The sequence below is a fragment of the Humulus lupulus genome, chromosome 8 (assembly GCF_963169125.1).
Source record: "Humulus lupulus chromosome 8, drHumLupu1.1, whole genome shotgun sequence".
NCBI classification, from domain to species: Eukaryota; Viridiplantae; Streptophyta; class Magnoliopsida; order Rosales; family Cannabaceae; genus Humulus; species Humulus lupulus.
In genome coordinates this window covers 1,637,498-1,663,851 of record NC_084800.1, presented here as the reverse complement: position 1 = coordinate 1,663,851, position 26,354 = coordinate 1,637,498, and the positions used below count along the sequence as shown (strand labels likewise).

Below are 26,354 nucleotides of genomic sequence, written 5' to 3'. Positions count from 1 at the left end.
ATTTTAATTGAACTTAAACTCACTTATTAGAATAATATTATATTAAACATACAATATAATCTACTGTGAATTAGCAACAAATTACTTTTTAAAAAAACTAGCAAGAAACTTAAATTAAAATTAACTATAATATTTAATATTACATTAAACATATAATATATAATATCTTATTGTCAGTCCTAAATTAAAAAACTAAAACAAACATAAACTTAAACAAAAATAAATAAATTATTTAATTAAAATATGATATTTATTTCAAAATTTATATAACATTAATATAAATTTAATAAATTCTATAAATAAAACTAAGCAAACGTGCATATTGCACGTTGTTTGTATCTAGTATATATAAACATATGGGTATTATTTGAGTCTACATTTTATGTTGGGTTTTTTAAATTATAAATACACATGTAATTTTATTTTCTAAATAAAATTTCATAATTAATTTTTTATATAATTTACTTTAATTTGTGTATGAAAATTATTCCTCTACACTATAAGAAAATAAAATTAATATTGAAATTGATTAAAGATACAAAAGATAATTAAAATATTACAAACTTACATTCTAATATTAAAAGAAAATATAATAATAAAAAATATATTTTTTGATGTAATTTTTGGTGTTGTGGTTGGAATAAAAAAAATATAGTGCTAAGATTCTTTAATTTTAGTGTTGGTACAACACAATATATGATGTTATGGGTTGGAGATGCCTAAAAGGACCAACACCACTGCAATATTATTTAATAATATATTAATTTAAAAAAATATATATTTCATATTTATTGTATTAAGGAATTTTTTATATAATATTATAGAGAGGTTTAATATTGAGAAATCTAATTTTAATTTGGACTTAGGAGGTTTTATTTTAACAAAAAAATAATTTAAATGTTCGGGATATATTAGATTTTTTTTTGGCAAAAGATTTATTACAATTATTATTAATATATATTTAAGGAGTTTTAGACTTTTTTTTTGACAAATGGGGTTTTAGACTTGCTCAAAAAAAAAAAAAAAAAAAAAAGCGAAAAGGGTTTTAGACTTTCTTCCGTTCTGGTTAAAACCTCCTCCATCCCCTATTCCCTTCATCTCACTAAACTCATCATCTTCTTCTTCTCTGTCCAATAATTTCTTCAACAATCATTGGTTAAACCCAAAGTCAGTTCTTCCTCTCCATATTCTCCCGCTATTTTTTTTCTTTCTCAATTTCACACATAAACCCTAACTTCTCTTTCTTTTCTTAATTTGGTTGTTGAATTCTAGGAGTTCAAAATGGGGGTACCTTGGAAGCGTTCAAAAAAGTCTCAGGATAGTGACGATGAATTTGATGATGATGATATGGACAATGATCAACTGAGTGTAAGTCTAATTTTTGGAATTGTAACTTTATATTTGGTTGTTCTTTAATTTGTTTATAGAGAAATAAAAGTAATAATAATGTAGGTGGAAGAGAAAGAAGAAGAAAAAGAAGATGATGATGAGTTTGAGGATGAGGATGACAGCGCTGACGATGATGATGATGAAGAGGGCGAAGAGGAAGAGGAAGAGGAAGAAGAGAATCAAAATGGTAATAAGCAAAATACCGATGCCGAGATGGAAGAGCTTGAGAAAGAATACATGAATCTTCGCGACCAGGAGCTGTAAGACTTCTATTTTCATGCTCATTTGTATGACATGCTTAGTAGCAAGAAATATAAACTCCTCTGTACTTTCTGTGCTCATTTCTATGTGTTTGTTGATATAAACAATTGTACTCGGTGACTCAGTTGGCTTTTTTGTTTTTCTTCACATTAGAAATATCTTACAGAATTTGAAACGTCACAAGGATGAAGATATTCTTAAAGGACAAGCAGTGAAGAATCAAAAGGTGTGGTCTTGTATTCTGCAAGTTTACGTTGATGCCCTGAAATAGATTCAATTTATTCTACATGCTATTTATCTATCATAATAATTGGTCACTTGTGAACAATTCCATTCCATTAATTATATCTAATTATATTTTGGGGGTCTGTTTTGTAAACGCTTACAAATTAATTTATCTATATAGATGTATATATATGTACGTTTGCATATCAATAAACTTATTACTCTTTTATTTCTTTTCTTTTTTGTTTTTGAAAGGCTCTTTGGGATAAAACTCTTGAGCTCAGATTTTTGCTTCAGAAAGCATTCTCAAGTTCAAATAGATTACCACAGGTATGTTGTAACAGTTAAAACTTATTAATTTGGATTCTAGTTGCTTAAACATATTCAGGTGGTCACTCATGTGATATTGTTTGCAGGATCCACTCAGGTCTTTATTCTGTGATTCAGACGAGATTGTCAATGCAGCATATTCTGACCTAATTACGTCCTCAAAGAAAACTTTAGATTCTCTGTTGGAACTACAAGAGGTACTAATATCCTTCTGTGTTTCCTGTCTGTTATGCTTTAATTAATGTGAAAATGGATATGTACATGTTTGATTTTGTAATATTGTCAAATCTTTGCTGACTTTGTGTTCCTTTGTTTTATCAGGTTTTGCTTGAAAAAAATCCATCTATTCTTCAAGCCACGGATGGTAAGTATGATCTGCATATGGATTTTTTGTTGTTGTGGTGATTAAACATCACATATTAGTAGAATGGGCCTTGTGTATGAAGACTCCTATCATGCTTGCTACTTCTATTAATTTGGGCCTTGTGTATTAAACAGCACATAATGTAATGTTTCCAACTGTCAGAAAACTACAAATTTTCGAATACACTATTACAGGCCAGAAGAATAAAACACATATATACATATGTTCTGCATCATTCTTTTTCGAAATAGTCTGTGCTCTTTGATGAGCTCCTTCTGCCATTCTTATTTTCTTTAAGGCAGATTGTAAATGATTGATACTTGTGGTCATTATTTGTTCTTTTTGTACGACAACTGTCACCGACTCCATTATGGACTATATTACTTCTTATATAACTTTCACTCTGCATGTCTGTTAAGTCTCCTTATAAAAATGAATTGGATGTTGACATAGCTTCCTATTTCTTAAGGTAAAAGGGGACAAGTATCTAAGAATTTGCAATCTTTGAAGAGCTCTACTGTGAATGATGATGAAGATTGGTCTCGATTATCTCAATTGCATGCAAGGTATTGAATCATACATTCGATATTCTTTTGCTATGCTTAATTAATATCATAATTCTATGTGGACTTAAAAATGGTATATTTTAGATGGCTTTTCAGATACTTGTCATTCGTTCTCCCCCAACACTTTTTTATTGGGTGATAAATAGAAAAGACATTATTATTTAAAGAAACTGATACAGAACGATTATCCATTTAAGTAGCATTAATGCCTTAATTCGTTGTGTTTTTTCCATGTGAGATGTGGATGACAACATTTATGTATCTATGTATCGCCTCTTTATATTTATGCACTCTTATAATAGCATTTTTATCATGAATAAAGGCATCAAGCTAACTTAACTATCCTTTGCAAAATTTTATTAGTTAATAATTTAATTTTTTGGCATTAACATCTGATATTAGATTTATACAGATTTTCATTTTGATGATCCAGTCTTGTGTAAAAACTTTGGTGGTATTTAGGTTTGATCACGGTTCCGGTTTTTTTTTTTTTTTTCACTAGTAGGGATAGGGTATACATAAATGCAATTTTGTACAATCATGTTAAATGCAGAAGACTTCATAATGAAAATAATATTTATTCTCAGCAGACAATAGGGTAAGGAATACATAAAATGCAATTCTGTACAATCATGTCAAAAGGTAGAAGATTCAGAATGGAAATAGCATTGATGCTTAATTGATTAAACCCCCTTGTTCATGCTCTGAAAACTTCAGTTGTGTGCTTGCACTATGCCCTACCTGCTTAATGTTTTATCCTTGGGTGTGTTAGCAGTCGTAGATGCTGCGTTTTAGAATTATAACTCATGCCTAGTTTGAGATGAGAGCTTTCATATTTTTGTATTTTGTAGAATAGCTGCCTTCAGGGACAAGTCAGTAGACAAGTGGCAAAGGAAGACTCAGGTGACAACTGGTGCTGCCGCTATTAAAGGCAAACTACAAGCTTTTAATCAGGTATAGCTGTGTGATTTAGATTATAGTCAGGCTACCCTGCCAGAGTTGCAACAAGATTCATTTTTTTCTTTCTATTTGCAGAATATTAGTGAACAAGTTGCTGTTTATATGAGAGATCCAAGTAGGATGATCAAGCAGATGCAGCAAAGAAAATCAACAGTTGCCATATTTGGGACTGTAAGTTACAGATCATTCTTTTACTTCAATTTAAAATGATAACGGGATTGCTACTTTGTCTCCACCAGAGGGGTTCACCACCAATTATTTTACTTAAGACCTGGACTCTATTGTAATGTATAATTTTCTTAATTTATCTTTTTGCTTATGCATGTCATATGAATGGCAGGTTCCTGGAGGGGAAGCTAATCCAAAGGTAGAGGTAACTTTCACATCTGGTGCATGCCTAAATTCATTTTTCCATAATAAGTGGAAACTTATTCTTGAAAGTGAGAGTTTATTTGTCTAATACAGGCTATAGAAACATTAACATAAATTGCACTTTGTATTTCAATGCCATATATCTAAATGGCCACACAATTAATTATACACTTCATTTGATAATTTTGATGGGTAATTAAGTATGACTTTTACTCTGGTAGGAAGCACAGGCTGACGGTGATCCAGAACTTTTAGATGATTCCGAGTTTTACCAGCATCTACTGAAGGAGTTTTTTGAAACGATTGACCCAACATCTAATGGTAAAGCCTTATGCATCTTGTACCTTTTTATAGACCTAATTTTTATTTTATTTTTGACTAGAATCTGTAACTTTTATATATCAGTATATTTGGTATGCTAAATTGTGCAAAATTTTATTGTCTTTACATGCATATGCTTTGACATATGAGTGATGCTTGTTGATCCTGGTTAATATGCTGCTGTGTATGGTGGAAATGCTTGGTTGTTGAGCCATTGGCCTTTTCTGTGGCAGAATTTGATCAATTGAGTGATTGAGTTTCATTTCATGTGTTATTTATGAGGAGTTTGTTATTTTTTTTTGGAACTGAGGCTGACTTTTAGGCTATTTTTGGTAAGAGTGGGAGAAGATAGGAATGAAATGTATATATGCCTAGGGAAGGAACCAAAAAAGGGAGAGTAAAGAGAGTATTTTTTTTTATAATTCTAATTTGTCTGTTTCTTTTGTAGAAAAGATATCCATGAGGGTTGGGTACAGTGATTAAGCTGATGTTTTAATGAGGTCTAGGGTTTGATTCTTTATGGAGATCTACCAATCATTTCTCTAGAATTTGTTGCTTGTCAAAGATTGTTGGGTTAAGTAAGTGTGATGACAATTAAGAGAGAGACTGTGGGTCACCATCTTCTTCTCCCTCGTTTGGTATGGGGGACTACTCTACCACCTGCGTGAACGTTTTCTTCTTGAAATATTTTCTACTTGAAAATGGATTAGAATTGAGAATTTAAAATCCACCCCCTTTAAAACTCTTCCCACCAAAACAAACATTTTTCTTTGATTTCAATCTTGGTCCTGTCTCTGAGAAGTGTTGCCATATTATTTCTCACACTATGTAGAGTTGAGATACTAAACATTTCATGAACTTAATTTGCCAAATTTTAACTGTCCACAGAGACGGCCTTTTACGCTCTGAAAAGGTTGCAAACCAAGAAAAGGAAGATCGTTGATAGACGTGCTTCAAAGGGTCGAAAGATAAGGTACTAATTCATTGTTTGTTTCAACACTTCTATAGGAATAGTTAGGAATCCTGGTGCATTCATTGGAAATTAGAATGGAACAATTTATCACAATCAACCTTTTCACTTACTTGTACCCTTTTGCCAGATATGATGTTCAAGAAAAGCTTGTGAATTTCATGGCTCCTGTTCCCATGAATATTCCTCCTGATGCTCAACAAGTGTTCAAGGATTTGTTTGGTTTGAGCTCTAGAAGCCATTAAAGCCACCATGGTTTAGCAAGCTGTAGAGTCCTGAATAAATTAAAACAGGCTCTGAAATTTTGTAATATTAGTCTTTTTCTTTAATTAGTTATTTTGATAGTGTTTGAAAAAATAATTATTTTGATGATTTGATGTCTCATATGTATATTCCTGAGAAGCATCTGGCTTTAATCAGTCATGGTATGTTGGTATGTTTCAAGGTATGTCGTTTAGGGATATGAAATGTCGTTTTTCGATGTAATAGTAATATATACAATTCCATACAATGAGACAACGTTTCGAATAGTGTAGGTACTACAAGAAAAATATCTATTTGTGTGGCATTTTTAAGTGAACATTTTGCTCAAAAAATGTCGTGAGTTCTCTCTTATTGACATAAGCATAATGGTGTTAAATTCTGATGTATATCACTGATGTCATTTTGAAAAGGATTAATATCACTTAGGTTCTTTTTAATGTTCGGCTTCTTAACTAAAAAATATTTTTTGTCTTTAAAATCTAATTTTTTTTAAATAATTAAAGGGTGTTTAGCATTGTTTTCATAAAATAATTTTTAAAAACAAAGTTGTAAAAAAATATAAAATTTTGTGAACAATACTTTATTTTTTTAAAAAATCTTACTAATTTTAATCTGAGGTTACTTTTGTCATTTAACAATTATAGAAAAAATAAAAATATATATAAGCACTCCATTAATTAAAAAAAATTAATTTTTAAAATTATTTTTAACACTTTTTCTTAATATATTTTTTGACATTCTTTAATTTCTTAATTTCAATAATTTTATTTTATCTTGTTTTTATAATTTTTAGAAAAAAACTTAAAGTTTAACAATTTTTTTTGTTTAAAAATATATATTATTTATATGTATTTTTTATAATATAAAAAAGTAAAAAAATATGAGCATAAGTTAAAGAAAATACATATTATATATTAATTTTTAATAAAAATAAAATTGTTTAATTAAATTTGAGCGTAAATATAATGTCCTTAAAAAATTGTGCATATTTGTGTAAATTTGAGGACAACTATGTAATTTTCCAAAATGCAAAACAATGCTCCTATGGAAAATTGTACATATTTGTATAAAGGATATTATATTTGCACCCAAAATTTATTTAGTACACCTTATTTTTATTAAAAATTAATATATATTATATATATTTTGTTAACTTGTGTTTACATTTTTCTATTTTTTTTATATTCTAAAAAATACATATATATAATATATATTTTAAATATTAAAATAAAAAAATAAAAAATTTGTTAAAATAAGAGTTTTTTTTCTACAAAATTATACATTATTTAAATTTTTTTTTATAAAAATAATATAGAATAAAATTATTGAAATTAATAAAAAAAATTAAAGAATGTAAAAAAAAAATATTGAGAAAAAGTGGTATAAATGATTTTTAAAAATTAATTTTTTTTAATAAATAGGTGTGTATATATTTTTGGTTGCAAAGGATAACAATGTAATTTTCCAACAAAACACATTTATTTATGTAATCGTAATGAGTAAATAAAATACGAGACGAGAGTTATATTTGGTTCCTTCGTCAAATTCTTTCCTTTCTTTTGTGCACAACACCGGTTTCCATAGCCAGACCAGAGGATTTCAGTTTCCCTAGGGTTCTTGTACGGATTTTCCATTGCAATAAGCTTGGTAATTTTTGTTCATGCTCAGTTATCAAAATTACTATCTTCTTTTGTATGACCGAATATCAAATTTTCTCTTGTTAACTGAAGAAACGTAGGAAAAAAAATTTGGTGGAAAGTTTGTTTTCCGGACTGACTTTAATCGATTTGCGTTCAAAATATTGGATTTCCCTATCTTTTTTCGTAGTTAAAAAGAAGATTAGATTCGTGGGTTATGTTTGCACAGCACGATACTTTTATTTTTGGTAATATTATTGCAAGAGATACGGGTTAAAGACCCGTCTTTCTTGTTCATATAACGCGATTTTTTGTTTTCTTGATAGGATGTTTATTTTAATCTTTTTATATTTATTTATTTTTTTGATAAAAAATCGTAGCGAAACTGACTTCTACTGGGGTGGCATTACACTTGACATGCCTTATTGTGTCCAGTGCAGTTAATTTTAGTTCAAATTTCTGTCAGGGATGTCAACTGAGAGACTATACATCTGATAATCTAATGTGCTGAATTAGTCAAAGCAATTATCATTTGAACTTGTTTATTTTGCTAAAGCAATACATGTTGTGCCAATATTGTCATCATTAACTCTTTTTAGTGCTTCATTGTTAAACTAAAAATTGAACCTTTTGCTTTCTTTGAATGGATTATGGATGTTGTTTTTCATTGTAGGTTAGTTCAGGGTTTTTCAATTGGTGCATAGTTGCTTACTCTATTTGAATTGTCAGTTTTCAAGCGAGATAATAATGTCCGGAAGAAATCGTGGACCACCTCTTCCAATGAAAGGAGTTTCTCATTCTGGACTACCCTCTACCGTTCACGAGCCTCCATTTGGAAGAGGACTTGGTCCAGTGCCCCATCCTGCCTTATTTGAGGAGATGCGAGAATCCCAGTTTGGGATGGGTCCCAGATCCCTCCCTCCTCACCCTGCAATTATTGAGGAACGTCTTGCAGCTCAACATCAAGACATTCAAGGTCTTCTAATTGATAATCAGAGGCTAGCGGCAACTCATGTTGCGCTGAAGCAGGAATTAGAAGCTACCCAACATGAGCTGCAACGCATGGCTCATATTGCTGATTCAGTGCGAGTCGAGAAAGATGTCCAAATGCAAGATTTGATTGATAAGTCTGTACGTTTGGAAGTGGATCTTCGTGGGGTGGAGGCAATGCGGGCTGAGCTTCACCAAGTTCACTCTGATATTAAGGATCTCACTGCTGCAAGGCAGGAGCTTACAGGCAATGTACAAGCAATGACTCAAGATTTGGCTAGGATAACTGCTGATCTGCAGCAGGCTCCATCTTTGAGGGCGGAAATTGAAGCTATGAAACAAGAGCTGCAGCGTGCGAGGTAATTTTTGCGGGGTTTTTTACTATTACATCATTGAAAGTTAATAGTTAGTTTAATGTTTGAGTTGTTTTGCTAATTTTGTAAGCTTTTTTTTTGGGGCATGTAGAGCTGCCATTGAGTATGAGAAGAAAGGATATGCAGAGAATTATGAGCATGGTCAAGTGATGGAGAAGAAGTTGATCTCAATGGCTAGGGAGTTGGAGAAGCTTCGTGCCAGTGCTGATAAGAGAGCACGCGCTGCTGTTGCTGTCGGTAATCAAGGTATGCAGTCTCATATGTATGTTTATGCTTTATGCTTTTCTGATGGTGTAACTTTGAATAGAGCTTTAATGAGGACAGAAATATCTTTTATAAATGTCATCTTATTGACGAGGCCATGTAGAGAAATGGTGGAGATTGTAGTGCAAGTGTTAGAAAAGGAGTCAGCAGAAGTTGTTGGTTTGACTGATTTAGTTCTTCCTTTGCTTAACTGCTTATTGTTACTTGTTCATATCCCATAGGATTAGGGGTTGACTTCTAATAGTTTTTCTTCTAGCTGAGTGGTTTATTCGTAAAAGAAAATTTGTGACATGTGTATTACACAATTGCTGTGATGCCCTATGCATATGTTATTATCATTATTTATTTATTTTTTGGTGGAAATGCGCTATGCACATGTTGATGACAGATATTTTACATTTTCTCGTTACTTGTAGCTTTATTTACTGTTCATTTACAAACCAGTGACTTGGTAATATATATGATAATTCTGTAGGTTATGCTGCAAATTATGGCAATCCTGAAGCAATGGGATATGCAGGAAATCATTATCCTGTCAACTATGGCATGAATCCTGTAAGTTCTATTGCACACAAATTCTCAATGGCCCTGGATCGATTAGGATGTGCAGGTGTTCATGTTTGGTGCCAAATATTGATGTGCTAAATATTTTTTTCTTCTTTCAATTTTCAGGGGCAAGGTGGTGCTGAAAGTTATCCACCATATGGAGCCATACCTGCTTCATGGGGCCAATATGATATGCAACGAGCTCAAGGACACATGAACTAGCTTTCCTCATTATGCGCTGCAACTGGTATCTTGGGCTGCCACATATTAGATATTTGGATTTGTACTTGAAGGTTAATTTATAATAGACATTTGTGGACATATGATTTTGTTTTGAGTTATAAAACTGTATTTTAAGATATCTCAATCATATCAGCTAGATGGTGCATTATATTCTTTTGGTGTCTTCCAGTGCTAATATTTGGAGACTGACTTCTCCATTTTTAATCTACTTTCCTGATACATGTTTTCCTTGCTTGTTTGCTGAAGTTTACCTTTCTCGTATGAAATAGAAGTGATATTGTTTCTAATTATTGCTTTTTTTATACGAAAGATGTTTCATTACTTAACTTGATTCCTCTGCTGTGTTTCATGCATTTTGATATCTGAAGCAAAATTGTTTGGTTTTTTAATCTGTATAATTACTAGTTAGATATGGTAAGTCACATAAAATGAGTTTTAATTAGTTTGTTTGATTTGTATACTAATCTGGCTTTCAAAATTTCGTTGGGGAATTTATATGTGACTTAATGTCTTAGTCACATTTTTGGGCTTTATGTTTGCATAATGCTTCATGCCACCTGACCATTCTCATTTTTCTCAACAGTAGATCATGGCTTGAAATAATTTTGCATTTTTGAGATGAAATATTGTGTTGGTTTTAGTCTTTTTTAGTTGATTATGACCATGTAGTCATTTAATGTTGACCAACCCAGTGTTTAGTTCACTGGGGTACTGCTTGAAAGAAATTGTCAGATTTGTAATCCTTTATTTCTGAAAGTGATTTCAGAGTAGATATGGTATCAATTAAACTATGAGGTTTTTTGATGCGTCTCTTCCAATGATACTTAACACTTAGCAGTACTTTGGGTGAAACACCAAGAAAAGTTTGCATGGATGACATTTTTGATTGTAGAAAGTTCTTTGATTGGTGTTGGCAGACACTTAAAAGGTCAGTATGGCGATGTAAAAAGCAGTGAGATGAGTTTGCTTCTCTCTTAGCATACACGCTTGGAAATACTGATATTTTCCAGAATCTTTGTAGCTTACTTACTGTGTGAAGCTTGGCTCTTAAATGTTTGCTCAATCTATTAGGGAATTGATAATTGCAAATTTTTGTTTTATGGTTAATCGAGGCTCTAGACTGCATTATGAAACAGCGCCTTAGTCAAATAGTATATGTGGGCTTGTTGCTCCTAGTACGCTGGGATAGCAAATGGTTTATCATTTGCGAAAAGATGCAGTAAAGTTCACAATCTATTGTCAATTGTACCCTTGTTTTGTAGTTGAGATTCATACATTTGTTATTTTCATATATTTAAATCTGTGTTCTTCTTAATTAAGTTTATCTAGTTGTCATGATTAGTTTAGGCCTTTTTGAATTGCATAGTAACAACTAACATGTCATTCGCAAGTTTTTAGATTTTCTTAAATTCCTGTAAGGGTGAGAAATTTCAATGAATTTTCCATGTCAAGGAAGGCTGAAGGTTTTAGGTTGGGGATGGCTCTAGGATGAAGTTTTGGGAGGATGATGGTGGCTGATTTTTTTTTAATAGTTTGTCTTCTAAGCAGAGTTTGTTATCCAAGGAAGGCTGAAGGCTGTTAGGTGGGGGATGGCTTTTAGCCAGGGTGAGGTTTTGGGAGAATGTGTGGTGAATGATCATTCCTTTTCAGATTTGTATGAAACTTCATCTTTTCGTAATGGTTAGATCTATTAATTCTCATTAGGGCTAAGTTTCTATGTTTGGAAATTCAATTTCTTGGGAGCACCATTTATTTAGAAATTTGACTTGCAAATTTTATACTGTTATCTATTATGGAGGAATTTTAGAAGGTTGTTGTGGTGAAGGATAAAATAATTTAAATTAAGTATTTTTCTTGCAATTGCTTTCCCATTTTTATGTTCACAATCGCTTTTTTAAGTTTTCAGTAGTTATCTTCTATCTGGTAGTTTTCAGTCGTTATCTTCTATTTGGTAATCTGTGTTCTGGCTAAGTTCAGGTTCTTGGTTAGCTGTGGCCCTTAGCTTATGTCAAATATATTACTATTACTCTATTTAAACTGCGTGACCAGTCATTTCTTAGAAACATCTCAGTATTTCTATTTAGTCATTCAAAGGTAGATCCAGTGACTGATGCCCTGGATAATTTTTTTAATATAAATATTATATTCTGGTTAGTGTGCTCTGTGCTAGAACAATGACAGAATGGCGGCCCTTTTGTTTTTTTGCAATTGCTTTTTTTTTCTTTCTTTTGGTTATGGTGCTGATTACTGAAAGAAATAAAAGATGGTTTTGGGTGGTTTGTAGAAGTGTGGAAATATGTTTTAAAAAAATTATCTGTTCAGGTAAAATTAAGAAGGGCATTTTTTCTATAAAAGTGAGCCATTTTGGCATTATGTTAGGCATTTGGTTGGAAAGATACAGCAGGACTGATGCAGCAGAAGAAAAGACATAGAAGTTTTTTAACTTTTCTGGAAGAGAGAAAGAAAAACACATAGAACCCCATTTGTCAACTAGTCTGGGCTTTCTTTCTCTTGTTTGAATAAACTTCTTTTAATAATGGTCATATATTTGTATTTTAACAGAAATACCTCCTTTATTAAAGAATTAAAAAAAATACATAAAATAACAATATTATGAATTTTATGGTAACTGTGACTGTATTGTCACTTCATAAGAATCACATTCAAATTAAATCTATCATATTTACTCTAAACATGAATAGCTAATGCTTGTTTCTTTAGTTGTTCCCGAGCACTCTGTTTACAGTACACTCTTTTAAAAAATTCTTAAATTTATTTTATGTTTTGTGGTTATTGTTGTTTGGTTTATGTAGCTCTTTTGGCCTTAAGATTGACAGAAATTATTAATAGTGGTATATTCATGTTCATTGAGTCCTTAAACCTATAAGTAAAGGTATTCCTCATATTTTTTGTTTCAGATTTATTTCACATGGTCGTGGGTGGATTATCGCGAAGCATTTGCATATTATTATTATTATTATTTTCTTTTCCTTTTTCTTGTCTATCCTGCAGCTTTGGGTTGGTAAATCAGTCTATTTAAGCAGCTTGCAGATCTGTACTAATACTTCTTTATAGTTCTCAGGTCAAAAATTTACTTAGTATAAATAATTATTATTTGGCTTACCTCGTAGGCTCATACTTCATGTTTGCTCTCTGTCCTCTCTTAGTTATCATTTATAAGGCGAAGTCCTTTATTTTCATTTTTCGTTTGAACCTAGTGGACTTCAAATTTATAATTTATAAATTCTAAACTTCAGTTTATAGTTCTTTATAAGTGGGAGTTTCTCTGCACTTCTATCTGCTTAATTTATAAGAGCTGAAGAGCCTTAGTAACCTAAGACAAAAAGAAAAGAATAGAAAGAATTAAAAAAAGTTGGGTAAGTTCGTGAGGTATACAGGCTTTTATTTCTTATAAGGAAACTTCCTTCTCTAATTCTTCCGGAGTGAGGATTAAGGAGACTATTCTAATGAATCAGCCAATCTCATATCATTTTCTTAAGAAGAACTCATCTAGTTTGTGTTGAAGAGAACATTACTCATCCAGTTTCGGTTAGAAAGAAACTTTTGATGAGAACAGCTTGTACTAAGAGATGTTTATTTTTTATTAGCAAGACATGTTCAACAATGGAGCTGAAGGTTGAGTTTCATGGTCAAGTAAGTTTTTTACTTTTTAACCTTTCGCAATGTGTTTTGGATTTGTTCTCCCCACCATCATTTTTTTAATATGTAAAATACATTTTGACTTTTTTTCTTCGATTAATTTAGACCAAATATGCCTCGTCTTTTGTTAGTTGTATTATGGGGAAAATACCCTTATTCCACTAATAAGGTAGTATGATGACTAGTCGTCTCTTTTCTTTTTTATTTCTGTGAGACCAGGAGATTAGGAAATCAGTTTATATGAGCTATCTTGATCATTTCATTGTGGCTTCAGTTAGGTTTATGTTCCAAGTTAGGATTATGGCTTCATGAATATTATTTTTGATAAGCAAGCTTTGATAGATTGCTGTTTGTACATATTGTATTGTTGCAGTAAAATTTGTTTAACTTCGTTGCTGCTACACTTTTCATCCATTGTCAGAAGCAAGTAATGCTGCATTCATATATAAGGCTATCAAATGTAATAGTGAGAGCAATAAGTATTAAGAATTTGGAATTGCAAGGTTGATGGTGAATGGAGCTTTGGATGCTGCGGAACATAGATAGAATATCAATAAGTACCAAGAGTTTGAAAATTGCAAGGTTCGAGGTGAATGGAGCTTTGGATGCTGCAGACCATAGATAGGATAGCAATAAGTATCAAGAATTTGGAAGTTTGAAATTTTAGTCCAGTAGCTGTTTGAGATGCTAAACTTTGGCCAATTGACTGGTGTAATTTTTTTTGGTATACTTATAACATCACTTTTGAAATAAATGATTTGGACGTGGCTCTCTGATGGTAGACATGTTAGTGTGGCTCTTTGTAAATCTTTTGGCTTATGCTTAGTAGTTAGTTCTGCCTACTATTAGTAGTAGACGCTGCATAATGTTTTTTTCGTTTTGATGTCATCATCAATTCATTGTCCGTTGGAATGATGTTGTTGTCCTTTTAAGAATTGTTTGCTCGTGATTTTGTGTTTTAGATGTCCTACATGTTTACTTTGTTTTATATATGTATACATGCATGTATGATAGATAAATACCTTTTCTTTTCCTGCAAGCCTAATATGTTAGTGCTATTTTAAATCTATTGCACGATATCACACTAGTTCTAAAAGAGTCTGAATTCAGAATTATAAAACTTCATATTGTCATCCCAGTTTTGTTTTGTTCCTTCTTTTTTTCTTTCTCATTTTAAGTTTAGTCTCTCTTAACTACTTGCGATTGTTTCCTATCTTTATCTTATTCTTACAATTTTTGTTTCTTGTCTGTTTGTGGTTTCTTACAAAGGACCAGCATTTTGCTTGTTATGCATTTGATTTCTTTTCTACTTTAGATCAAGTATTTTAGAAATCACTGCTTTTTGATATTCAAATATTTTTCTTTTATAGGTTACACCCTTCATCCGTTGGAAGTTGAAACTTTCCTTGACACGAAAACAGTTGAGTGATCTTTGAACCTCACATCATGAGGTATGCTTATACGTTAAACAGTTTTCCCCTTTCTTCATTTTTTGTTTATTTTTATCCTGTAATGCCCATTTCCTTATATATTTATAGCCCTGGGAGATAGTTTTGTGTGAGTATTGGTTCGATCTTTATGAAATCACTAATCCAATGTTAGAGAATGTATGAAGTTAAAAAATGATTTCTTGTTGATTCATCTGATGTGGGGTCAATGATATTGATAATATAACAAAAATAAGGAATGTTGTAGTCACCAGAGGGGTAAAGTCAAAGTGGTGAGGTCCATATTTTGCTTCCGTGAGGGTTCAATTCTATATAGAGATCTACTTAGCAAAATGCTGGAGTTTTGTGACTCAAGAGTGTAGTTAAGGGTTCAGCAAGGGGATTAGTATGAAAAAAAAACTCTATTTTGCTGTGCAAAAGAAGGAGAGAAAATATAAAGCAGTGCAACATAGAAAATGGAGAGAATCCTAACAAGTGAATTAATGTTTTCTTTAGTAATGACATTATGAACTGGACTTGCATCGGGGGAAGGAATGAAAAAGCAATAGGAAAATGAGAAGAGGTATTGAAAAACAAACACTAATGAAAGAATACTTCTGTGCTGTTATAAAGCTTCGAAAGGGGTGTTAGGAACTAAACTGTCATACATACAGATACAGATGGACTGGAACTTGCTTATTGTGACCCAGTATAATACCCTAGTCTTTTGATAAAGTCTCAATCTTATAGCTATTAATTGTCCTTGAAATATTCTATATGTTCTAGATACCCTGGAATGTAGTCTGAATTTCACACATATACTCTAGAGCTATTTCTTTGTTACTCAAAACCATCTTCGGAATTTATAAATGTCATGTATTCTTGCATTTCTTTCTCTTTACCCACTAATTTTGTACTCGGAGAATTAGCTACAACTGATCTTAAACTATTTGACATTTTTGTTACCGTAGAGAACTTCTTTCCTGCTCATAATTCTTCTTCTCCAATTATTTGCATATCTCTATAAATCTCATTTGGTCCTTTCCCCCACCCACATTGGCGCATGGACCTTATCCCATGTAAACTTTTATCTGTAGATGCATCAAAAACCTATGTTTATGCCATTACTGGTTCTTATTAAAAAAAGAAAAGGTTGTTGAGCAGCTTATACTTCCCTTGTCATGTCCTTAATATCTCTATTTTTTTGAAGTCTCAGTAGATTTGAACTAGTTTTCTACTAATGTCTGCATGGTATTGGGGCTTAAATCTCAAATTAATACTGGGTTCGACTTCTCTTAGCAGTGCCTTAGCCGCCATCGCTGCCTCCGGAGATACTTGTTGGCACATCTACCAAAGAAGATACACAAGGGTGAAGTCTTTAATTCCTTCATTTACATGTCCAGTTACAACAAACAAATTTTTGGTGGATAAAAAGGGCTCAGAGGTGTCTTTCTAGTATCTCATGGATTGAAGAATTCCAATTACATTTAATTTTTCTGTTCAACCAAATTAATGAAATTATCTTTTTGCTCAGGTGGTGGTGATGTCTTAACTTGAAAGGCCTGCTTCTTTCTCTGCCTCGTGGCTGGGAGAACAGCCATGGTTTCTACAACTTATTTGTGTCTCGTGCTTATCTTAATATTTGGTTTGATTATCTTCATTTACAGGTAAGCTTACTATTACTTGGACAATGGTTTTGATCAACCTAAGAATTTCATCACTTCCATTGAAGTAGTACCTTAATTGTGATTACATGATTTTGTTTTATTTATTCTAGCTAATGTTATTTTTAATCTTTTTTTTAATAAAAATTCAAAGTCTTCACTGATATTTTATTCTAGTTAATGACATTTAAATCCATTGAATGTCGAAAATACTAATATTATTAATTAAGTAATGTAAATAAAATTATTTCTTAAAGAATTTCTATTACAAATTCTTATTCAAAGATCTTTCACACCAAGTGAAGGCTTTCCTCTACATTTTATATCTTTATTCTCTCCACCATCGTAACTATCTTCTTATAAGCTACATTTTTCTCTAGCATAAAAAAAAAAAAAGCTATGTTTTTCACTTTTGAAAAAGAAAAATTGTATATACATTTTTTGGGAATAGTAATTTGCAATTTGAACCCAGTAGCTTATTTTGGAGTGTTTGGGTTGGAAAAATGTATAGGCTGATTGATTGATCTACCTCTTTGATGATAATATATTGATTATTAAAGCTAAATTGTTTCGAAAAATACTATTGATTGGATATAAAATTACAAAAATAATGTTTTCAAAGAAAAAAACTTTACTTTACTCTTAACTTATCTTAGGCAAATATTACTGAAATATATTTTGTCGAAAAAATATTATTGAAATAGATTTGAAAAATACTACATTTTGAAAATTTTATTAAAATAGCACAACTTGACAAAAGAAATTATTGAAAAAAAAACTATTTCACCTACCATCCACCCCTAATAAATTTTAACTATTTTTATATTTTAATTAGTTTATTATCACGACAAAGTTGAATAATTTAAAACAATGGCATTAGGGTCATAATGATAACGATGCGAAGTATATAAATACTAGTCGTCTTATTATTGATTCATGGGGACAATAATATCAATAATCAATCTTGGGCGCGCTAAAATAATATTATATGATAATAATATTTAAAATTAATAATTTTAGTAAAACATCAACTATCAAAATGAAAGAAGAACTTAAAGAAGAAGAAATATAACACCATATTTTACGTGGTTTAGATTATTTATTAACATTAGTCCATAAGTCACTTATATTAGGATGATGAAGAACTTGCACAACTCTTGGTTTTCAGATAACATTTGTGTTCACTCTGAAAAATGAAAATCGTAGCATCTACAATGTGTGCCATAGGCAGCTAGAACAATTAAGCTCATTAATTGGAGCTGATTACAATTGTCTTCTCTTAATGAGAGTTGTTATTACATAAATAAATATTCGACATTTATTAAGCTCGTGGGGCCCGATATATCTCGTGTGGGCCAAGCTGGTCGCAGCATGAAGTACTATTAGAGCATTATTCTTTGGCAAGGTCCTCGGGAGGTAATGCCTTTGGGGGGTGTACTCCTTCGGTGGTGGTAAACGATGATGAAAACTGGACTCAGTTCATGTGAAGGCTTAAACAACTTCCGTGGAGCCTTAATCACTCTTGATTTATGCTACGTGTCAATTGGTGAAAACACGGATCACACATATTTAAAATAATTTTTTTCTGCTTAATGATAGTTAAAATAAAGTTAATTACATAGTACAATAATACAAATTTTTATATAATAGAATATTTTTTTTTCATTTACATCAAATTACATAGTTAAACAACAAGTGGGATGGGACTATTTAGCTGCTCGACCATTTTTAGGTTCCAGTTAGATTTATTAGTGCTAGATTATTGGTCAAAGTTAGATACTAAATATCAATTGATTATTATTGTTAGTTTTACCATTCAAATATGGCATTATTGAAAACCATTATTAGAAATGACCTTGAGCACGAGAGCCGGCGGCTGCTGGGCTGCTCGTCTCAAGGTTATGGGCTTATAGGCCCAGCCCATTTATTTCTGCAAGTGTCTCTCTGACTCGTGGATCTCTTTCATGGCAGAGACAGCAACAACTAGCGCGTGAATTACACGTGCTCATAATGTAATAGCGAATGTGAGTCTAACAGACAAGAGTATATATATATTTTTATATTTTACTCCTTCGGTTGGCCATGAATCTGGCTATGGTGAGAACCGAGAAGAAGACTAGAGATCGGTAAAGAAAACAAATACAATGCAGTCTTCACTTTCCTGCTCTAATGGCATTAGAACCTTCAAGTTTGGTGAAAACCCAAAAGCCATTTTTGCTACCCATTCATTGAAAAGAACTACGCTTCCCTTTCCTCAGTGCTGCTCGTCTATACCTTCCACTAGACCAATATCATTTTCTTCTTCTCGATTCGATTTGAGATTTCCATCAGTATCATTCGTGCAGAAGGATGAGCTGAGTTGTAATCTCATTCCGAGTACGGTAGTTAGAAGGAGAATAAGGAGCTCGGAATCGCCTCCGGTTCGTTGCGGCATTTCGTCGAGCCAATACAGCGCCGGTGGAAAACGAAGTTTGAGGGAATGGTTTGAACTGATCGGCGAGACCGTTTCGACGGCGTTTCCGTTATGGGTCGCCCTGGGATGTTTGTTGGGGCTCTTGAAACCGAGTTCCTTCAACTGGGTTCGGCCTAAATGGACAGTAGCTGGTTTGATCGTGACTATGCTTGGGATGGGCATGACTCTCACTCTCGATGATCTTCGCGGTGCGCTGGCTATGCCGAAGGAATTACTAGCTGGTTTCATTCTCCAATACTCTGTGAGTTTTGTTGTGTCATTTACTATATGAAAGTATTCCTTTTGTACGAATGTACTGTTTATGTTTCAAGATTTTATTGCTATTACTCTCTTAATGTAAAACAGTTATAGGATTTAGTGCTATTAATTACTTTCTTAATATATATAGATGCAATCTTTTTAATATTTTCTCGTCCATTATCTTCGCATATCAATCAACCATTCGCATAATTGCATTTAAAAGAAGACACAAATGATATATTTTTTTCAATGATTTTCTCCTTTGTCCAGCTCTCGATGTTATGTGTTTGAGAACTCGTTAATGCTTTGCTTGCAACTTAGAGTATTTACCAAAGAAATTTTTTGAGAGGGAAATATTAGAGAAAAAATAGAAGAAAATATTTCTCTAAAATTTTATAATCGACATTTGTTTTATTATTGGATTTGTTTATAAATGTTCTAAATTTAGCTTTCAGATTTTCGAAAAAAAAATATTATTATTATTATTATTATTAATTTTTTTATTTTTTTTGTTTGAATCCAAATAAAAGAAATGAACCGAGGGTAAGCTTTATATAATTTTTTTAAAATGAATTATATTGAGATGTGCACCTTGGTAAGCTTTCCTTCCTGACCCGTCTTTTATGTACTTTAATAAAAGATATGGTACTCACAAAAATGAAAATGCTAAATGCTAAATTAAATTAGTAGATATCTTTGTTTCAGTTGGTTTTTAGAGAAATTATTCTAATAGAGAAACTTGGTAACTTGTTGCAGGTGATGCCATTATCTGGGTATTTTGTGAGCAAGCTTTTGAACCTACCATCCCATTATGCAGCTGGTTTAATATTGGTCGGTTGCTGCCCAGGCGGTATGCCCCTATGTCCTATCTTTCTTATTTAGTTATATATTGCAATACTTCTCACTACCCTTTTTAGTTAATCTACTTTTTGTATGGTTTCACTTGCAGGTACAGCTAGTAACATTGTTACTTATATTGCTCGGTATGTGAACTCTCAGTCTCAGATATAACATCATGGGGTTTAAGTTTTTTCAACAAGACAAGATGATATAATAACCCTTCTGTTTTTGCAGTGGAAATGTGGCACTCTCAGTCTTAATGACAGCAGCTAGCACTATAACAGCTGTGGTTGGTAAACCAAATTTGATATCTTTTCTTGCCTTATCTTCTTTTCCTTGATTCTTATAGATTGCAGAGAATACTACATACCTTCATTTCAGTATTACATGGGAACTTTTATGTTTAGTCCTTTTCTTACTAGAAAAGTAACAGGAAATGTTTCATTTATTTTTTTTCAAAATTTCAAAGGACATGCATATTATAAATCTTTTCATGTGTGTAAACTTCAACCAAACCATAGCTATGAAGAAAATGAGTCATGGAATCATCAACTTGCTGTAACAAGCCAAACTGATGGGAACACCTTCATCAAAGTATATATATTTTATTTTTAATCCTCAGATCAAAGTAACATCATTTTGTTTTTTCATCTTGCCGTAAATTATGATACCCTTTCTGAATTTGAACTTGGAAAGCTCCTTTTAAGTCTATTTTACTTTGATTATTTTGATTAAATAATCTTACTTTTATAGCCTTTATGTTGCAGATAATGACCCCTTTTCTTACAGCCAAACTTGCTGGGCAATATGTTGCTGTAGATGCAATCAAACTACTAGTCTCAACACTGGAGGTGAGCTTTGGTACTATAGTTGAGCTTTTGAGTCTTTGCCATAGTTTTGCATTGATTTCATTGTGTGAATTCTGAACGCTGAACCAGGTCGTGCTTCTTCCCGTGTTGGGTGGTGCATTTCTAAACCAGTACTTCCAGAGCATAGTTAAGATATTTTCCCCTGTGATGCCACCCATCGCAGTGGCAACTGTAGCTGTTCTGTGTGGACATGCCATTGCCCAGAGTTCTTCTGCAATCCTCCAATCTGGACTGCAAGTGGTGATAGCTTGCTCTCTTCTTCACTCATCTGGTTTCTTCTTTGGGTACATACTTTCAAGGATGCTTGGGATTGATGTGGCATCATCTCGGACTATCTCCATCGAAGTTGGCATGCAGGTTAGCATAACTCAGCTAATTTTAATTTTGGAAAGTAGCTGCTTTATGGTTCATCCAAATCCCTTTTTGTTTCTCTTTGTTGCTTCATACTGGTGTTTTTTTTTCTTGGGATTGTTTTGTATTCTTATGATGAAGTATTTAACTTGCAGAACTCAGTGCTCGGAGTTGTTCTGGCCACTCAACACTTCGGAAATCCTTTGACTGCAGTGCCATGTGCTGTTTCAAGTGTCTGTCATTCGATATTGGGTAGTGCCTTGGCTGGAATTTGGAGACGGAGTGCGCCTTCCCAAAACCAAAACCATAAATAAATTTAGATCAAGCTTCAACTCGGAACTTTACTAGTGCTACTGGGATTAAATCAATGCTGCTTTTCTTTCAAAAATAAAAAAAGCAATGCTGCTTTGCTTCTAAAAAAGGCTGTTATTGTTGAGCATTTTTGAGTTTTTCTTTAATAAAAGAGGCAAAGGAAAACAAGAAATTACTTGAGATGAGAATGAGATGATACAATAAATAAAATTTGTCCTTGGAGAGATATGTAATAAAAACGTCCTTGTTTGATTGATTGTCTTGTTCTATATTTGTATTGTATCTAAATTCCATAACATTTAATAAAATTGCTCAAAACAAAAAAAAAAACAATAACATTTAATACAAAATCTGTTCTAAATTCTAATAACATACTCTATTAAAAAATGACAAGACAAGACAGTCAAATTTTACATTTTTTATTTTGAATGTTACTATTTGGTATCTTAAGATATCTAACACCACATGAGGTGATATTTCATAATTGGTTAGTGATATTTCGTAATACTTGTTAAATTCAAATATGTGAGACCTAATATTAAATTGCACCAATAACAATACACCATCTCATTGTGGTGTTAGGCACCACTGGTGTCTCATAACAATTCTCTTTTATTTTTATTTAAACTATGAATTTCACATCTAACTTAGAATGCTAGTAGCTAGTACACTAGGTAAAATAACTAAGAGTCTAAAAAATTAAAAAACAACCATGAGATCAAATACATATGTATTTTATGTATCCACTATTCATTAGCTACATATTATTTTTTTTATTAATTCTCACATCTCTCTTTCTTATATTATATCTTATTTTATTTTTTATTTTTATGAATAAAAAATATTGTCAAAAATATAATATTTAAATGATGTAGATAAAAAAAAATAAAAAATCTGATGTAATGTACAATGTTAAGATAGAACAAAAAAATCTAATATTTGTGAGATATTTAAAAAAATAGAGTAGATAAATTAGGGTGAGTGCTCTTATAACATAATAATATAGTAACAACAATTACTTAAACACACTCATAATTAAAGATGAGAGAAGAGTACTCTTCTTCCACATAAAATTAATAAATGAAAGGAAAAATAACTAAGGCTATCACCGACCGAACGCTATTACCTCATATATATGAGGTTGGTGTGCATAAATTCCTCTAACCAAACGGGATAGTTTACTACATTTAGCCGTGTGTCAACAGTGACACGGCATATATGTCGTGCACTATTCACACGGCAAAATATATATTTTATATTTTGTTTAAAAGATAAATATATTTATATCTTATATATATATATAAACATATGAGTATTGTTTGAGTCTATATTTTATATTGGGTTTTTTAAATTATAAATACACATAATTTAATTTTCTAAATAAAATTTCAAATATTTCATAATTAATTTTTTATATAATTTATTTTAATTTGTGTGAAAATTCTTACTCTACACTATAAGAAAATAAATAAATGATAAAATAATATAATAATAAAAAGAATATTCTATTTTATTAAAAAATAATATAATAATAAATAATATATTTTTTTGTATAATTTTTGGTATTGTGGTTAGAATGAAAAAAAATATATAGTACTAAAATTATTTAATTTTGGCGTAGGTACAACACCACGAGGATTATAGCTCTAGTTGCAAAAAAAAAATAAAAAAAAAATCACAATTGGGCTTAATTATTTTCTCTGAAATCTAACATGTGACAGAGGTTGATGAGAAAATTATACCATATATTAGGGGTGAGCATCAGTCGGTTTGGGCGATTTTTTCATAACAAAAAATCCAGAATTCAGTTTTCGGTTAGGATTGGTGCAATCCAAAAACCGACCGAACCAAACCAGTTTAAAAAAAAATCGACCGTTTTGGACCGCGTTTTGGTCGGTTAAACTGACCAAACCGAATTGATTATTGTTTTTTTTTTTTTTGAAAGTTTTAGTTAAAAAATTAAAATTTTTGGATTGTTAGAATTCATTTTTGTGTGTTTTTAAAACATAAATATATAGAACATAATTACATTTACAAGTACCTTAAGTTTTTTTTTTTATTAAAAATTTTAATAATTAATAATTATATAATATTATATTATTATTTTATTGTGTTCGGTCGGTTTTGGTTTTATTGGTCGGTTCACCCAAAATTTCCAAACCGACCGAACAGTGGCGGTTTGCACCGTGGGCGATTTTTTCGATTTAAATGGTTTTAGGTTTTTCGGTGTTCGGTAGGTCGGTGTACCCAAATTTTTCGATTTTTTGGATTTTATGCTGAGACCTACCACATATATATATATATATATATATATAGCAAGCAGAGATTCCCCAAAAAAAAAAAAACAAAAGCAAAGATTGTTAGTGGGTCCCACTCCCATCTGATGTGGCAACAAATAAACGAAAAGAACTTCCCCCGCCTACCCCACCCGCCCAAAATATATAAATTTCATAAAATGGCGGGGCCATTTCCTTTCATTTTCGTTTTCAATTTTTTTTTTTTTAAATTTGGGCACATATTCAAATTCTTCGACAAACAGACTTTTGAAAATTTTGGTTTTTGCGGGTTTCTCCAACTCCCTTTCCCACCCAATAAAATAAAATTTTCTATCACTATTTCTTTCATTCTCAGTTTCGATTCCCCGCCAAGAATTCCCTTCAAAATTTCTCACAAAACCCACAGAAGGCATCATATTCCAATCCAATCCAATCCAAGCTCTTCCTCTCCATTCCTCAATCACAGTAACGGAAATGGATTCCAAACTCCATGGCTTGCCTCCTCACAAAAGATTCAGACTCATCCACCAACAACAAAAACTGAGAAGTGATCAATTGATTATGGCTGCTCCGTTGCGTCTTCCGGCCAAAAAGCGCAAGGAGACTCGTGACCCACCTCATCTTCTTCCCAATTCTTCTGCCGGTGCCGGAGACTCCGCTTATTTCTTGCCGGCTAAGAAAAGGGTGTGGGCACTTCCGCCTGATCTATTACTCGAGAAGCGGGTTTCGAGTTTCGACCTTAATGCCGAGTACAACCCAGCCTTCGAGGAGGAGGACCTCGTTGTCAAACATGAAGAAAATCGTGATTTTAAAAATGTCCCGTTGTTGAGGGAAGGCGAAGTCGTGGGAGGGATGGGGGAAGCCGAAAATGGAGGAGGCTCTAAGATTACAGAGAAGAAAGAAGGTGAAATCGAGGGCTATTGCCTGGAAGAAGACGATGGGATTGTTTGTGCTGTTTGCCAGAGCACAGATGGTGATCCATCCGATCCCATTGTTCTATGTGATGGCTGTGATCTAATGGTTCACGCTTCTTGCTATGGGGATCCTCTCGTGAAGGGTATTCCCGATGGAGATTGGTTCTGTGCTCAATGCTCGGCGTCGAAAGGATCTCAAAACGACGTGTCGTTTTCTTGCTGTTTGTGTCCGACAAAGGGAGGGGCTATGAAGCCGATGAGCGGCGGCAAGTGGGCGCACGTTGTTTGCGCTCTCTTTGTTCCTGAAGTTTTCTTTCATGATCCGGAAGGACGAGAGGGGATTGATTGTTCGAAGGTCCCAAAAAGCAGGTGGGAACAGAGATGTTACCTCTGCAAACAGACTAATGGGTGTGCTATCACCTGCTCTGAGCCCAAATGTCCTTTGAGTTTTCATGTGACCTGTGGATTGAATGAAGATCTTTGTTTAGAGTACAGAGAAGAGACGAAGAAGAAGGGTGCCATTGTTGCTGGGTTCTGCAAATCCCACACCGATTTGTGGAAAAAGGTCTGTTTTATTAATTTATTTTTCTGTTATAATGCAATGTTAGATTTTACTCAATGGGTTTTTTCTTGTGAATCTTAATCTGTTTGCAGCAACAACAAACGGGAAAGTACAAGATTGTAGCAAGGGAAGAATAGAAGATGTATTGGATCAGCTAGTTAGGTTTTTTTTAGTTGTGAGCTCTGTTTTTGGATCTGAAAAAAGTTGTAACCTTTACTTTATTTGATTGATTTTGATTTTGAACATAAGAAGCTCATGGATCAAATCAAATAGCAAGTTGGGTCCATTTCAGCTGATTAAATCATTAAACACTTAGCTGTAGTGTTGTTAGAACTTAGAAGTCAAAATGGGGGCTCAGCAGTCAACATGAAGGGTCGACAATCTCGTACTGCCAAAGATAGCTAGTTGTGTAGCTTTTATTTTGGAAGATAACTGATGTGTCTCAATGATTTTTTGTTATAAACTTTTCTTTATATCTTTTTGGCACTATTATCGTACCTTTCTGTGATTGTGCCATACAAATACAAAGTAACTTATTGTCCATAAGAAAGTGATACTTATCACACATAAGCTTTTAGTACTAAATGTCAAAATGGAATATGGAAATGACTCTCTAATAAGGATTTAATTGGTTCGTGATTAGAAATTTATATTTTTGAAAAGTGAGATTTTGAAATGAAAATATGAATT

At 32.3% G+C, this 26,354-nt stretch overlaps 3 protein-coding genes and 1 pseudogene across 5 annotated transcripts; all 4 read left to right on the top strand.

The window, feature by feature from the left end:
• The first annotated feature begins 1,003 nt into the window (after positions 1-1,003).
• LOC133794092 (uncharacterized) lies at positions 1,004-6,100 on the top strand. Of its 3 annotated transcripts, none has more exons than XM_062231278.1 (14): positions 1,004-1,167; positions 1,273-1,368; positions 1,453-1,649; positions 1,804-1,876; positions 2,131-2,205; positions 2,292-2,402; positions 2,527-2,569; positions 3,039-3,135; positions 3,987-4,089; positions 4,171-4,266; positions 4,436-4,462; positions 4,698-4,788; positions 5,677-5,761; positions 5,889-6,100. In XM_062231278.1, the coding sequence occupies exons 2-14, from the start codon at positions 1,282-1,284 to the stop codon at positions 6,001-6,003; spliced, it is 1,200 nt and encodes a 399-aa protein (XP_062087262.1). In that variant the 5' UTR covers positions 1,004-1,167; positions 1,273-1,281; the 3' UTR covers positions 6,004-6,100. The 3 variants fall into 3 exon arrangements, with proteins under 3 accessions (XP_062087262.1, XP_062087261.1, XP_062087260.1); XM_062231277.1 differs by having other exon boundaries at positions 1,005-1,167; positions 4,689-4,788; XM_062231276.1 differs by having other exon boundaries at positions 1,005-1,167; positions 4,436-4,468; positions 4,689-4,788.
• Positions 6,101-7,517: 1,417 nt separating this feature from the next.
• Positions 7,518-10,229, top strand: LOC133794090 (protein FLX-like 1). The gene is made up of 5 exons (XM_062231274.1): positions 7,518-7,669; positions 8,333-9,008; positions 9,115-9,269; positions 9,763-9,842; positions 9,960-10,229. Exons 2-5 carry the CDS (start codon positions 8,407-8,409, stop codon positions 10,053-10,055), a joined length of 933 nt encoding a protein of 310 aa, XP_062087258.1. The 5' UTR covers positions 7,518-7,669; positions 8,333-8,406; the 3' UTR covers positions 10,056-10,229.
• LOC133794089 (probable sodium/metabolite cotransporter BASS1, chloroplastic) lies at positions 10,071-22,162 on the top strand (annotated as a pseudogene).
• A 2,362-nt stretch (positions 22,163-24,524) lies between these two features.
• Positions 24,525-26,150, top strand: LOC133798773 (uncharacterized). Its single transcript, XM_062237249.1, has 2 exons — positions 24,525-25,667; positions 25,757-26,150. The coding sequence occupies exons 1-2, from the start codon at positions 24,663-24,665 to the stop codon at positions 25,799-25,801; spliced, it is 1,050 nt and encodes a 349-aa protein (XP_062093233.1). The 5' UTR covers positions 24,525-24,662; the 3' UTR covers positions 25,802-26,150.
• Positions 26,151-26,354: the final 204 nt, after the last annotated feature.

Bases quoted from the DNA above. Each gene is read 5' to 3' on its own strand.
- LOC133794092 (XM_062231276.1), top strand. From the start codon at position 1,282: ATGGGGGTACCTTGGAAGCGTTCAAAAAAGTCTCAGGATAGTGACGAT. The intron at 1,369-1,452 runs GTAAGTCTAATT...ATAATAATGTAG, and splicing joins TGGACAATGATCAACTGAGT to GTGGAAGAGAAAGAAGAAGA. The intron at 2,206-2,291 runs GTATGTTGTAAC...TATTGTTTGCAG, and splicing joins GTTCAAATAGATTACCACAG to GATCCACTCAGGTCTTTATT.
- LOC133794090 (XM_062231274.1), top strand. From the start codon at position 8,407: ATGTCCGGAAGAAATCGTGGACCACCTCTTCCAATGAAAGGAGTTTCT. The intron at 9,270-9,762 runs GTATGCAGTCTC...ATAATTCTGTAG, and splicing joins TGTTGCTGTCGGTAATCAAG to GTTATGCTGCAAATTATGGC. The intron at 9,843-9,959 runs GTAAGTTCTATT...TTCAATTTTCAG, and splicing joins TCAACTATGGCATGAATCCT to GGGCAAGGTGGTGCTGAAAG.
- LOC133798773 (XM_062237249.1), top strand. From the start codon at position 24,663: ATGGATTCCAAACTCCATGGCTTGCCTCCTCACAAAAGATTCAGACTC. The intron at 25,668-25,756 runs GTCTGTTTTATT...ATCTGTTTGCAG, and splicing joins ACACCGATTTGTGGAAAAAG to CAACAACAAACGGGAAAGTA.